The 13,548-nt window shown below is 34.0% G+C and overlaps 1 protein-coding gene across 5 annotated transcripts in view; it reads right to left on the bottom strand.

Moving 5' to 3' along the window:
- Positions 1–13,548, bottom strand: part of CTDSPL2 (CTD small phosphatase like 2) — a 96,303-nt gene that overhangs the window by 7,841 nt on the left and 74,914 nt on the right. For 4 of the 5 annotated variants that reach the window (XM_021096524.1, XM_021096504.1, XM_021096494.1 and 1 more), the window contains 3 exons: positions 13,426–13,512; positions 2,491–2,553; positions 2,307–2,386 (listed from right to left, as the gene is read on the bottom strand). In XM_021096524.1, the coding sequence (XP_020952183.1) occupies positions 2,307–2,386; positions 2,491–2,553; positions 13,426–13,512 (230 nt within the window). The remainder of the gene's footprint in view (positions 1–2,306; positions 2,387–2,490; positions 2,554–13,425; positions 13,513–13,548) is intronic. The other variant, XM_021096535.1, reaches the window with a different exon arrangement.

Raw genomic sequence — 13,548 nt, forward strand, 5'->3', positions numbered from 1 at the left:
AATTATACAATTTCAAGAAATGGGCATTTTCTACCAACAAAATCTGTCAAAGATCTAACAACAACAAAACTCAAACTTTGAAATATCAGTGCCAGTGGTAATGGCAAAGAGAAAAAAATTTTTTTTTTTTTTTTTTTTGTCTTTTTTTGCTATTTCTTGGGCCGCTCCTGCGGCATATGGAGGTTCCCAGGCTAGGGGCTGAATCGGAGCTGCAGCCACTGGCCTACGCCAGAGCCACAGCAACGCGGGATCCGAACCGCGTCTGCAACCTACACCACAGCTCACGGCAACGCCGGATCCTTAACCCACTGAGCAAGGGCAGGGACCGAACCCGCAACCTCACGGTTCCTAGTCGGATTCGTTAACCATTGCGCCACGACGGGAACTCCAAAAGAGAAAAAATTTTAAAACCAGACAAAATGTATATAAACAGTTCTTTCCCCTTATTATAAAGAATACCGCAAATTAAACATTCATGAGTTAAGTGATCATCTGCCTCTGAAAGGTTTTTAAAGACAGTCCAACTTTGAAAAAAGCAAGACTAGACAAAAGAATTTAATAAGCCCAGGTTGGACCTAAAGTAAGATTCCATATTTTATTTGTATAAACATTTAGATATGTGGAAATTGGAGAGGTAGTTACAGCACATGCATGCAAGCCACTACTAATAACTCTTTTCCAAGAGCAGCACTCACCAGAGACAGGAGACAACTGAATATGGAGTAGATACTAAAAATTATTTTAATTAGCTTATTCTAAACTCCTTCCAGTTATTCAGTAATCTAAGGGTCAACAGCATGTATTTGCAGTTTTAGAAAGAAACTACCTTTGCCAGCCATCAAATTTTCATTCCGACTCAAAGGATTTAGAGATCATAGGAATTTGAGTCTATCTTGTCACCAACAGATTATTCCCTATAGCACTCTAATGAATTCAATATACTGTTCAAAAAGTTTTTCCTGTTTTAAGTTTTCAAAATACTACTAGATAACAAACAAATTTAAACTCCCAAATGTGTAGATTTTAGAAAACTAGTTTAAAAGCAGGGTTTTAATTTGTAACATTATCTTGCATAACTATGATTTGTCCCCTAGTAAAATGAAAGCTCCAAAAGGGAAGGGCTTGTGTTGCTCACCACTGTTCCCTGGAACATTGGAAGCGTAGAAGAGAAATCTTCAGAATGAATGAAGAGCAAAAATCACTTGTATGCATTTTTTAAAATTAGGCAAAATGAGCATAAATAATATACTTTCATGAAATAGAAAATACCATTCTCATTTGTGTGTCTGAGGTTGCTCATGTGGAAGATAAAATATCAGTGCCAATGGGAACTCTGGGACAAATTTTGATCCTTTAGATAAAAAAAACCCAACAAACCACCATAGTTCTATTTATAAGAAAAAACCCTCCTAAATGTGGACATTAGAAAAAGCCTTTCACCATAGTTGAAACCATTCAATAATAAAAGTACTACTGACATGAGAAAATAATTTTAGGATTTTCCACTAAGATAATATGGTAGGAAGTATTCAAGAAAATGAATACCTAGGTGTCTTTTAGGAGCCTTTTGTGGCATCTCTCTCTCAGCTCTTGATCAAAACTCAAAGATTAACTCCTACTATCTGAGAGGATGTAGTACGACTGCTGAGTCTTGAGATCTCACTTTGGTTGATAGAAATAATGAAACTAATTTTCAAATTGTTTTAAATAAATTACCCAAGGCTCTCCAACCTAACCAGGAACACACTGCATCTGCTGGCTCAGGACACACACAAGGAACTGAGTCCAGATCAGGATAACTTGAGTGACTAAACCAAATGCAATTTCCAACTAGAGTCATGTAACATTTTCTTTCCATGGAAGATAAATTTGCTCTTGAAAAAAGCAAAAGAGTTTAATTTGATCCTTTCTGTTAAAATTAATTTTTATTTCTCTATGCCGTTAAAAAGGTGACATAACATGCATTATCTCAGAGACATAAGGAAGTGAGAACATCATGCACACAGTGAAAAATTCCACATACCCCCAATCTCCCCCAGTCCAAAAAGAAATGAGGATACAGATGTACAAGTAAATAAATTCATTTGATCTTTGTATCCTTTAAAGAACGTCTGTCTGGAATTAAATAATAAAGAACTCTTAAAGAGTTTGGGGGCTTTAAAAAAAATTCACTTATTTTCACCATTTAACACAACAAATCTCTATATATGCAGCCAACTAAAAATGGCTATTAAAATTAAATAGAATCATAGTAATTTCATAGATCAGTGCGACAGACATTTTCACTATTTCTTAATTAAATTTACCTGACCAGTTGCTTTTTAGGGTCTAGTATGTTCAGTAACTTGTCTGCATACACCTTCTTAGAAGCAGTAAAAAGAATGATCTACAAATTCAGGGGAAAAGAAGTAATCATTATACATGATCTAAATATGGGTATTATATTGAATAAAATAAAAATACTTATGTAATTAGCTTAAGTATGTTTACCTCATACATCTGAGACATTCGTTCCAGGAATTCCCTGAAGAATGGTCTTAATCTCACGTAAACCTAAAAAAATACAAAGATAGTCTTTAGGGAATAAATATATAAAACATAAACAACCTATTTATAAGATATGTTCTAACTTTGGATATGATTTAAAAGTTCATGTGTTAAGGTAATACAAAAGTATACTAAGTACCACTCAACCAAATGTATTTCACATACCAAAAGTCACTTAAAAGAATCTTTTGGTAGGGTAGTAATAATCATTGGTAATCATTTCACTTTTTAATAATTAAACAGCAGCACACAATATAATAGCACTTTGTGGAATATAATTTTAATAAACACTTAAACTAAAAATGGCAGGTTTCCCTCTGAGATTTTGATCCACCAATCAACTCCATCTTCCAGCCAGGTAGCATCCATCCAATTATTAGGCAGGCTGTGTATCCACCTCTAGCTGACCTGTCTCAATGACCTTCTTCAATAATTACTCAGAATTTCTTCTCATCAATCACGGGCTAAGAGTATTTTTATTATTATTATTATTTTTTTTTTTTTGCTTTTTAGGGCCGCACCCATGGCATATGTAAGTTCCCGGGCTAGGGGTTGAATTGGAGCTATAGCTGCTGGCCTACCCCACAGCTACAGCAACAGTGGATCCAAGCTGAGTCTGCAACCTACGCTGCAGCTCACAGCAACACTGGATCCTTAACTGGTTGAGTGAGGCCAGGGATTGAACCTGCAACCTCATGGTTCCTAGTCGGATTCATTTCCGCTGCTCCACGACGGGAACTCCAGAATACTTCTATTTTAAATTGCTATTACAGTAAACAATTTTCAAGAAAGAGATGTCTGGATTGGTGGGTTTTAATTAACTGGAATTTCTTTTCAGAAATCAGTCTTCTACATTTACTGCTTCATATGTGGTATCTAAATTAGCACTATTGGGCTTCTTGAGATTAAAAATATAATAGTCAAACATACTGGTTATCAAAACCAACTGACAGTATCAGGAAAGACTACAGTACCCAAAGAACTAACTTACATACATTACTTTCTTATTTTCGTGTCTGTTTTCTTGCCTACATTTCTTGTAACTCTTGAAATATACTCAATATTCAAAAAGCACAGAAATATAAGCCATAAAAAAATCACTAAAAGTGATTTACAAAAGATTTTGACTCCTTTAAATTGTATTTGACAAAAATTTATAAAAGGAAAATTTTGTACTCCACTCAAAAGGTAGTTACTGACATCAAACAATAAACCACAAACACCAAATACTCATAGGACACCTATGTACCAGATTCACTGGATTCAACAAAACAAAACTGTGAAGGCAACAAATTCAAAATCTAGGCTTCATGGATTTTAATGACAAACTTCAACATACATACAAACAAAAATGCCCTCATGATAAAAATCTAGCTCTGGGAATGTTTTGGGGCAGAACAGGCAAAGGATTCTAGGAGGGAGGAACTATGTACTATCAATCTTGGTAATTTCCAAAGCCCAAAAGGCATGATTCCAAATATGCCTTTGGAATCATGATAAAAGTAACTGATAAAAATCTGCTAAGCAAATTAAATAGAACTACCTTAAGTCAACAATACAAACAGAGTCAAGCCTATATAAGGACAAATACTGAATTTCCTTAAGAAATGATCACTTGTGAAAGGCAAATTTTAAATAATTATTAATCTTACTCTATCCCAGCCTATGGGCTAGAATAATAAAGGTTTACTCATTTTAATCCTAGTAGGCACTTTATTTCATTTCTTTGTTGTTGTTTTGCGGGGTAGGGTATGCCCAGGGGCATATGGAAGTTCTGGGCCAGGGACTGAACCACAATGGTGACAATGGTAGGATCCTTAAGCCTCTGAGCCCTAAAGAACTCCCCCAATTTCTTGACTAATCAAAAACAAAGTAAGACACACCCCCATCCCTAGCAAATAAAAACAAGGAAATCCTTAGTCTCCAATCACTAGGATGAGGTACAAAAAAATTTTTTTTGTCTGTACTTATGGCATACTGAGGTTCCCAGGCCAGGGACTGAACCTGCACCAATGCAGGATCCTTAACCTGCTGTGCCACATAGGAACTTCAAGAGGCACAAAATTTTTAACTAGAGTTACTCTTCTAATTAACTTTGATATTTACATTTTAAAATATCTGGTATAGTTTTCAACACATCTGGTAATGCAAGTAAGTGATAGACTTAAATATATGAGAAAATTATGGAACTTTTCAGAATACTTCTGTGATGGTTAAGGAAAAAAAAAACATCAATTCTGGGTTTGAAAAAAATACTTTTTCAACTACTTTTATCTCATGGAGGATGATAAACCATGAACCACCAGTGCCTTTTTGTTTTTTGCTAAGGCTTATCAGTTAAATGCATTTAATAACCAATAATATTTCATTTTGTATATGTATAAATATTTTCATTTGCTTTCAGTATCTATCAAAATGTGAACACTAACACACTTCCACTGCAGAAGAATACTTCTATTTAAACAATATTATCCAAGCATAAGTGAAACACTGTACATAATAAGGTGACATTTTCTAATTTCTTACAAATTGACTTCCAGATTAGGTCAAAACCCTAGTTATCTATGTATTCTACTACTTTGACTACACAAATATGAAAAGTATCTTAAAATATGACATTGATTTTCATAATGTGCATGTTTATTAGGGATAAAAGGTGGCACTGATGAATATAATGCTACAGTGTTTCCTTACAATGAGAACAGAATAACTATTGACTGTAAAAGTTCCTATCCTCAAAAGAGATTCACCATATGAACAGTGTTTCAGGGTTAAAAGACATAGGCAGAAACTGAGATGGTTAGTTAAAAATAAAAGAATGTAGAAAGGTACAAAGTAATAGGGAGCAGGGGTAGGCTTGGAACCATATAAGGTTCTGCCATGTGCAACAAAGGCAAATGGAAACACACATAAGAACAGCAGGGTCTAAGTCATTTGCATGGATATATTAAAGCAAAAAATACATAGAAGTCAAGAAACACTAAGTACTGTCCAGGAGGAAACAAAGAAAAATTGTAGTATGTATAATACAGTGAGACTACAATCACTTATTGTTAGGTCAGAGACACACAAATATACAGATACACAGATAGACATGAATTCAAATGCTTCAAAATCTATTCTACAGATGTTTAACTCCGTTTTTCATCCTAACCTTCTCATAACAACAGATTCCGGTCCCAAGCTGCCTACTTCCTATTTTCTACATTCTTCCACTTCTTAGCATTTCAGCAACCATCCTTCAAACGAGCCACTCTTTAAAACCATGCAAAACCTAGTCCCAAATATAAGACTAGGCCGTAAGTTTCATTTCAGGATGGTATACATATGTTCCTCCAAATATACAGTGAATATTCCACCTACATAACCAACAGTTTTAATCTATCACTAAACCAAATATATTTTGAAAAACTCAGTTTTAAAGTAATTCATAATGCTCTAAAAAGGAACAATTAAAAATACCATATCAAATAAGACTTACTACTTCACAAAGATGTTTATGTTGTGAATATACTCATTACGTAAAACATTTTTTGTACACTTCATACCTGTGACACAATTTATTTTGCAACTGGAAGTTTGTACTTCTTAATCTCCCTCACTTATTTCATTATATGTTCATGATATAAACTTTTAAGACAAAATCTACTAGGATAATGTCTGCAAAATAGGGATAATGAACTAATCCTGTATAATATATTATACTAAAACTTAAAAATATATTAGAGAAAAATAACATCACACTAGCAATACACTAATACTACTTGATATGAACAATATCTGACTGCCTGTACTTTCTTAAGTATTAAGACAGGAGAATATCCTGTAATTATATAAGACTAGCCTAGAAGGCCATAAATGCTCAAAAGAACTAGATTTAATAAAAGTCATTAAAATAGCAATCCAGTTATAAAATGATTATAAATATTTTATGATTGTCTAATCTCTAATTCACATCTATGTATGCAATGTCAAGTTATATACACTAATTTCTTTCTTTCTTTTTTCAGCTGCACCTGCGGCATATGGAAGTTCCCAGGGCCAAGGACAGAACCCCAGCCACACCTGCACCCTACACCATAGCTGTTCCAGGACACCAAAGTGTTGCTACCTAAAAAGCAGCAAGCCCTGTTGAAAAAGATCAGATACTGGATTTTGAAGTTATCTCTTTTTACATCCTCACTTTTAGTAAGTGTGAAAATCAAGTGTGGGGGAAAAAAAAAAAAACAAACAGCTGAGGCAATGCTGGATCCTTAATCCACTACACCAAGCTGGGGATCAAATCTGCACCACCACATACATAACACCAGATCCTTAACCCGCTGCACCACAGCAGGAACTCCACTAATTTCTGATTACTAGTTTACCAAGCCATTATCAAAGCATAACCAAAAGAGAGAGAGAGAGACAGAGAGAAAGAGGAAGAGGAAAGAAAACATGCAAAGATAAACAATTTGTGGGAAAGTGATTAAGAAAAAAATGTCTTACATGTGGGATCTTTTTAGGAAAAATATTTCTAAATAGTTTTTTTTGTTTTGTTTTGTTTGGTCTTTTTGCCTTTTCTAGGACCGCTTCCTGCAGCATATGGAGGTTCCCAGGCTAGGGGTCTAATCAGGCCAGCCTACACCACAGCCACAGCAATGCAGGATACGAGCTGCATCTGCAACCTACACCACAACTCACAGCAACACCAGATCCTTAACCCACTGAGCAAGGCCAGGGATGGAACCCGCAACCTCATGGTTCCTAGTCGGTTTCGCTAACCACTGCGCCACGACGAGAACTCCTCTAGTTTAAGCACAGATAACACCAACACTAACATATTCAAAAAGATACATCTTTATTAGTTTTTCCATGAAATCCTTTGAACTTACTGCTGCAATGAGTAACGGGGTAAAGTCAGTGGTATTCACCCAATTACGAGTATGGCACCTTTAAATTAAAAAAAAAAAAGATTGATGGATGCTATTTAATCAGCAGTAAGAATTATAGCAGTAGAAAACTAACAACACTGAAGAACGTAAAGAATGACATGCTCCAGGTATTAGCAGATACCACAGGTGTTCAGGGGGCTCTGCCAACTTTTTTAACCTTTCTGGTACACTTGAGTTTCTTTATCTAGAAAATGGGTGTAATAACATTACATAAAGTTGTTGTATTCAATAAGTTATACATGTAAGGCACCCAGAACAGTGCCTGGCACACTGAGACTGCCAACAGCTATTGTCACTATCCATTTAGTTATTTTGAAGTAATCAGCCATGAGAAGAATAGCTGGAATTAACAGGGTTTTACGGGGGCAGAACTGGGCAATCTCAACTCTAAAGAAAGCTATAGCTATACTTTTAGAAGAGGTAAAGTAAGTCAGTTGAATACTTAACTATTTAATTTAGTTAATATTTTCTTAGCATCAACACCAGAGAACAGAGACAAAACCCAAACCTTCTCCATATAAAGAGGGTTGCTTAGATAGGCCCTGTGGAGGCCTCAACTTCATAACCCATTGGGTTATGTTTACAAGTCATCTTTTGCTTCAAACAGTTCCAATAAGGGGTAGATGGCTGCTGGGGATAGTGGATCAATCTGAGGATGAACAGGTAAATACTAAAACATCAGAACCAACAAAAACAAACAAAACCCCCAAACTAAAACCTTCTACAAAACCTTACACTATATTAACTAGAAATAAATTTGAAGGGGAATTTTCTTACAGAGTCCAAATGGGATAAAATGCTTATTAATTACTGTATTCACATAGAAGATATACTAAAAATAAGCAATGAAGCATAGTTTTCAAGTCATGGCCTATATATATACACATATATACACATACACACACACACACAACTTTTAAACTTAAAAAGGTACATACACATTTTGACTACATAAACTATTAATGTGTTTCTATTAAATTTATTCATTTTAAAAGGAAAAAAAAAAAACCCCACAAATGTTGCCTTTAAAAACAAGGTTGGGATTAACATATACATACTCTATATAAAATAGGTAACTAACAAGGACCTATTATATAGCAAGGGAAATCTACTCAATACTCTGTAATAACCTATATTGGAAAAGAATCTGAAAAAGAATGGATGTGTGTATAACTGATTCACTTTGCTGGATACCTGAAACTAACAGCTTGTAAGTAAGCTATATTCCAATAAAATTTTTTAAAAAAATTCTTAATTTTGAAGGCTCCAATTTAATATGCTTAGTAATCAACTATTACCTCTCCTAGATTTATAGAATATTTTCAGCTGTTAAGCAAGAGCTTTCTGTAGATTCTGTAAATGAACTACTTCTAATTTTAAGATATTACTCATAGATAATACAAAAACCATGATGAAAAACTTAGTATCAATAAGTAACTATACTTACTAGAAAGTTACTTTAAAATTTTTTAATATTGACTTATAATAAATTATCAAAATAGTGTTTTCTACTAGCTGTAAAATATTACTTTTATCCTCAATACTAAGAGTCCACGACTCCAGATGTTTTATTCAAGGTACAAATATACATACTACTTTTGTACAATAAAATTATGTTTAATGAATGTCAAAACAAAATGCCTCTTGTTTAGTATCAATTTAAGTCAGAGCTTGAGGGGAGGAAAAACTTGATTAGGTATTTACTAACAACACTCTTCATTTAAATGATTGCTTTTTTCCTCATGAAGCAAAAATAATGCTGACTTTTCTGGGAAAGACTGTGGAAGAGAGATGCCACTGACCCTCTACTTCTATTGTGGTATAAAATATTTGATATCCTTATGAAAATTACTCTAGGCTGTAAGTTTCCCAAAAAACAAACAAGCTATAATAATGGAGAAGAGGCTGAGCTTTGCTAAACATGGGGTTTCCCACCCACCTCACCCCCCAACTTTTCCCATAAAAGCAACCTCTACTGTTAAAACAAAGCATCCTTTAGCAATTAGCTCCCTACAGGATCCTATCTCTCCTTGAGTGCTTACCACAATCTGATTTCTGGACAGCTGACCCAAAGTTTGTTGATTTTACTGATCTTCAGAAAGCCACTGACTGGCTAAAGTCTTATTGGTGAACAGAGTCAAAAATCAGATGCCCCTGCCATACTTTACAGAATGAGGAGTTGGACAACACAGTTACGTTTGGTTGCACTGTGGTGAAACATATGAGGCATCTTCTTTTTGTCTTCAATTAGCCACGTTTGGGCTGAGTAGCTCTATAACATCTTCAAAAAACTGAGCTCCAGTTCTTGATGGAGACAGAGGAAGGTCATTGAGGAGGTGGTTCAGCTCAAGAGCTAAGTGAAAAATCTGTCTTTTGATTCACTCCTGCTTGTGGATAGAAGTCATCTTCTGGATGGAAGAGGGAGTGAGATGACCTAGAGTCTTGAATTGGTGGATCTGCAGGAACAGAAACTAAATACAGTGGAGACCTCTTAACTGAGTAACACCACGAGATGGTTTCCTGACAATGTGTCAATATAAGCTAAAATAAAGATTAAAACACGTGCATTGGAAATTATCATGCACTTGTTTTTCCAGATATCAAAATGCATTTGTACCAGTCTATGAATAAATACTTTTCCCAATATCTAAATGTAAAACAATCCATGGAAAAACTACCAATTAAGGGGAGGCGGGAGGCCCATTCAAACAAAAATCTATATACTTTGTCTTTGTGAATGCTATACCCTCACTTTAAAAACTCAGTCCTTTCATATGACTTTTTCTCCAAACATACAAACTGTAATCTGTCTGTCTACATAGTGTCAGTCGTTAACCTATATCAAAATTTTGTGTTCAATCTTTTAGGTTTCTTTATCTCTTACAGAAATGGAAATTCAAATATACTCAAGGTACTGAACTGAGGTTTAAATAATCTACCTCCTCATATATTCTAAGACTTGCATTAATTGAATACTATATATCAATCAAAAGAAGAGTATACATCATGAAGTAAGGCAATCTTTAAATGTGAGCAGTGACCACCTTAAATTTCCCTCAAACTTTCATCTGAGAAAAACTAAGAAAGACATAACTAGATTACAGTGGATCTAATTTTAAATCTATGTATGAACCAGAGTTTTGGTGAACATTTGATTACTTACTTCCACTTAGAATTTAAATATGTAAGTTTACGGCATATATTCTAATACTTATTAGACCAAGGGTCAGCAAACTATGGCCTTTGAGCCAAATCCAGACCATGGCTTATTTTTGTAAATAAAGTTTTATTGGGACACAAACATGTTTATTTTATCACGTATAGTCTATGGCTACTTTCATGCTACACTGGCAGAAAGTAGTAGAAACACAGACTGCGAAATCTAAAAAATTAACAACTGGCCCTATATAGGAAAAAGTTTGCCAACCCCTGATATAGATAATTATTGAAACATATATAACACAATTTACATTTTCAATGTTTTGAAAGAAAGAGAGTAACAAACAAAATCAGCTATAGTTCTACCATAACAAACTTACCACAAAAAGAAAGTAAAAGTAAAGTCCCAAGAGGACACTTTATCTGGCTTTGATTCAGAGGAAGAATTTGATCCCTACTTAACATTACTATTTAAGAGTATATATACATAAATGTTATAGAATTGACAGATTCAAGAGTATATCAAATGTCATGAAACTGTTCCCTTAAAAATGGTTAATTTTATGTTGTGAATTTCACCTTGATAAATTATTTTTTGAAAGAGTATATACAGGATTTTACAGGTTTCTGCCTTTAAGTGAGCCACATTATACTGTAGTGGTTAAATATGTAAGTTACATCTTACCTAATAATGTGGTTTCTCCAAAATGTCTTAGATCATCCCAGACCCTTGTGTATATCTCTTCTTTGCCAGTAGATGGAGACAACACCACTGAAAGTTTAAAAGACATCATTCCCTGTTTAAAGGGAGCTTGCTGGTCTGAAAACTGGGGGAACCCTAACCCAGGATTTCTTCAAAGTTATTTTTTTTTAAAAGACAGAATGGCTATGACAAAACCAGAAATAGAAGGTAATATACTCAATATTAACTATGGGCATCCTCAAAAACTTACTGAAAGGGAACTAAACTCTGTGCATGATATAGTAACAAAGTCATGATATTAAAACTCAAATATCTCTAAACTTCCTGCTCACTGCTCCTGTTTTAAGCTAATCATTTTTCTGTTTCAGAAAGCATAACTCAACTATTTAAGAAAAAGAGTTCTCTGAATATCCACAGAGGTAGATGCAGTCCATATGAAGTTTTTTCAAGGTATTAGTCATATGTACTGCTAGGAGCATTTTACTCAAAATAAGATGACCATCTAGACCCAGATGAAATAATCAGAATATCATAAAGATGAGAATTAAAGAAGAAATGGTGGAAGCAGTAAGAAAAAATACAATTTTATGGTCACGCTGAAAAGAAATACTCATGAAAAGACTCAAACTTATCTACTCTCCAAGTTTCTTATTTACTAATAAAAATTACATAAACCAAAACCACCTGCAAGAAATTTCAAATTTGGAAGCTTAAGTCACCTCAAAATAATTATCTCTTTCCAAATTCAAAGCCTGAAAGGCCACTGTTTTTAAGGGCAATTCTGAACATAAAAATAAGATTAACAAGCTAAGAAGAAAGAATATATTTGCCACAAGACTCCTGTCCTTAAAGTGCACTAAACAAGAACAACCTATTCAGCTGAAAATGTCTGAAGAAAAAGATTTACCTTAAACAAATGATATCCAGTTAAAAAGGAATACAAAAAAACTTAAAATTCTTTATTTTTATGTATATTTTGCTCATCCTGTGATCACATATCAAAATCAGTTTACATAAAAGGGAAATAAATATAGTAAGGAAAATAAAGTAGAACTGACAATAACTGCTTAAATAAATCATCTTATGACTAATTACAAGATGAGGTAAAGCAGACCCTGAACCACAAACTCTAAAAATCTAACTCTAAAATTTTATGATTCCTGAGAGATAACTATCATGCCAAGAAAACTACACCCTCATTCTAACTGCCTATTAAGAGCATATAAACAACTATAAACACCTTTTCATTATTCATGTGGTAAATATTCTGTGGCTTTTAGTTAATCTTTGGGTTGGCTTCCCCTCAACAAACAACAAAGTTTTTGACCCTTTCTCAATCCTTCAACAACTAGTATATATGAAGACAATGTGAATTTAATAACAACCGCCACAACTGAAAGGCACTCTGCAGTTTTCAAAGTATATTCACACATATTAACCCAAATTTTATGATAGAAAAATCTCAAACATAAGTAAAACCAAGCCAACACACGCAATTCACAGTGAAATGTAAATGATGTTTGTATGTATTTACATTGTTACCTGTCCATCAATACAGATGAGGGAGAAATGCTTATATTCCATTTTTTTAAAGTTAAAGCAGTAACTAGAAGAGTGTCCTGGAATTATGTTATTAATATAAAGTAGATCTATCACACTACAACCTACAGACCATATTACTACAAAAGGCAATAAAAAAACGACCAACAAGGGATGAGATTTATTTATGTTAATTGGGTTTTGGAACAATACCACCACCACCAGATGTTAATCTGGCAAGTTCTTCTTAGGGATCTAAGATGTCAGTGCTCCTGCCTCCACCTGCTGGCAAACAGATTATGAAACTAGCAGAGATCACTGGGTAAAAAAGTTCAAATTTTTTTTGGTAACAAATTAATGTTGTTTTATGTGGTTATTTAGCATGATGCTACTTTGTGTTAACAAATCATTAAAATATTGATGAAATCCACTGGGAATAAACACATAACACTTCAGCAAAAAAAAAAAAAAAAATTTCACAAAAGATTTCTTGGTTCAGAATATCTTAACAGGCCAAAACTCAAGTTAAAAAATTTTAATTACCTGATAAATGACATCTTGGAAAAGGACTGGAAAAGTAAGTGCTGCATCTTCTAGCTCATTTAAACTACAGTGTACTAGTGTTTCATCCTTAAAATAAAAAGCACATACTGAATGAACCAAGAT

Source organism: Sus scrofa, chromosome 1 (genome assembly GCF_000003025.6).
Source record: "Sus scrofa isolate TJ Tabasco breed Duroc chromosome 1, Sscrofa11.1, whole genome shotgun sequence".
In the NCBI taxonomy this organism is placed as follows: Eukaryota; Metazoa; Chordata; class Mammalia; order Artiodactyla; family Suidae; genus Sus; species Sus scrofa.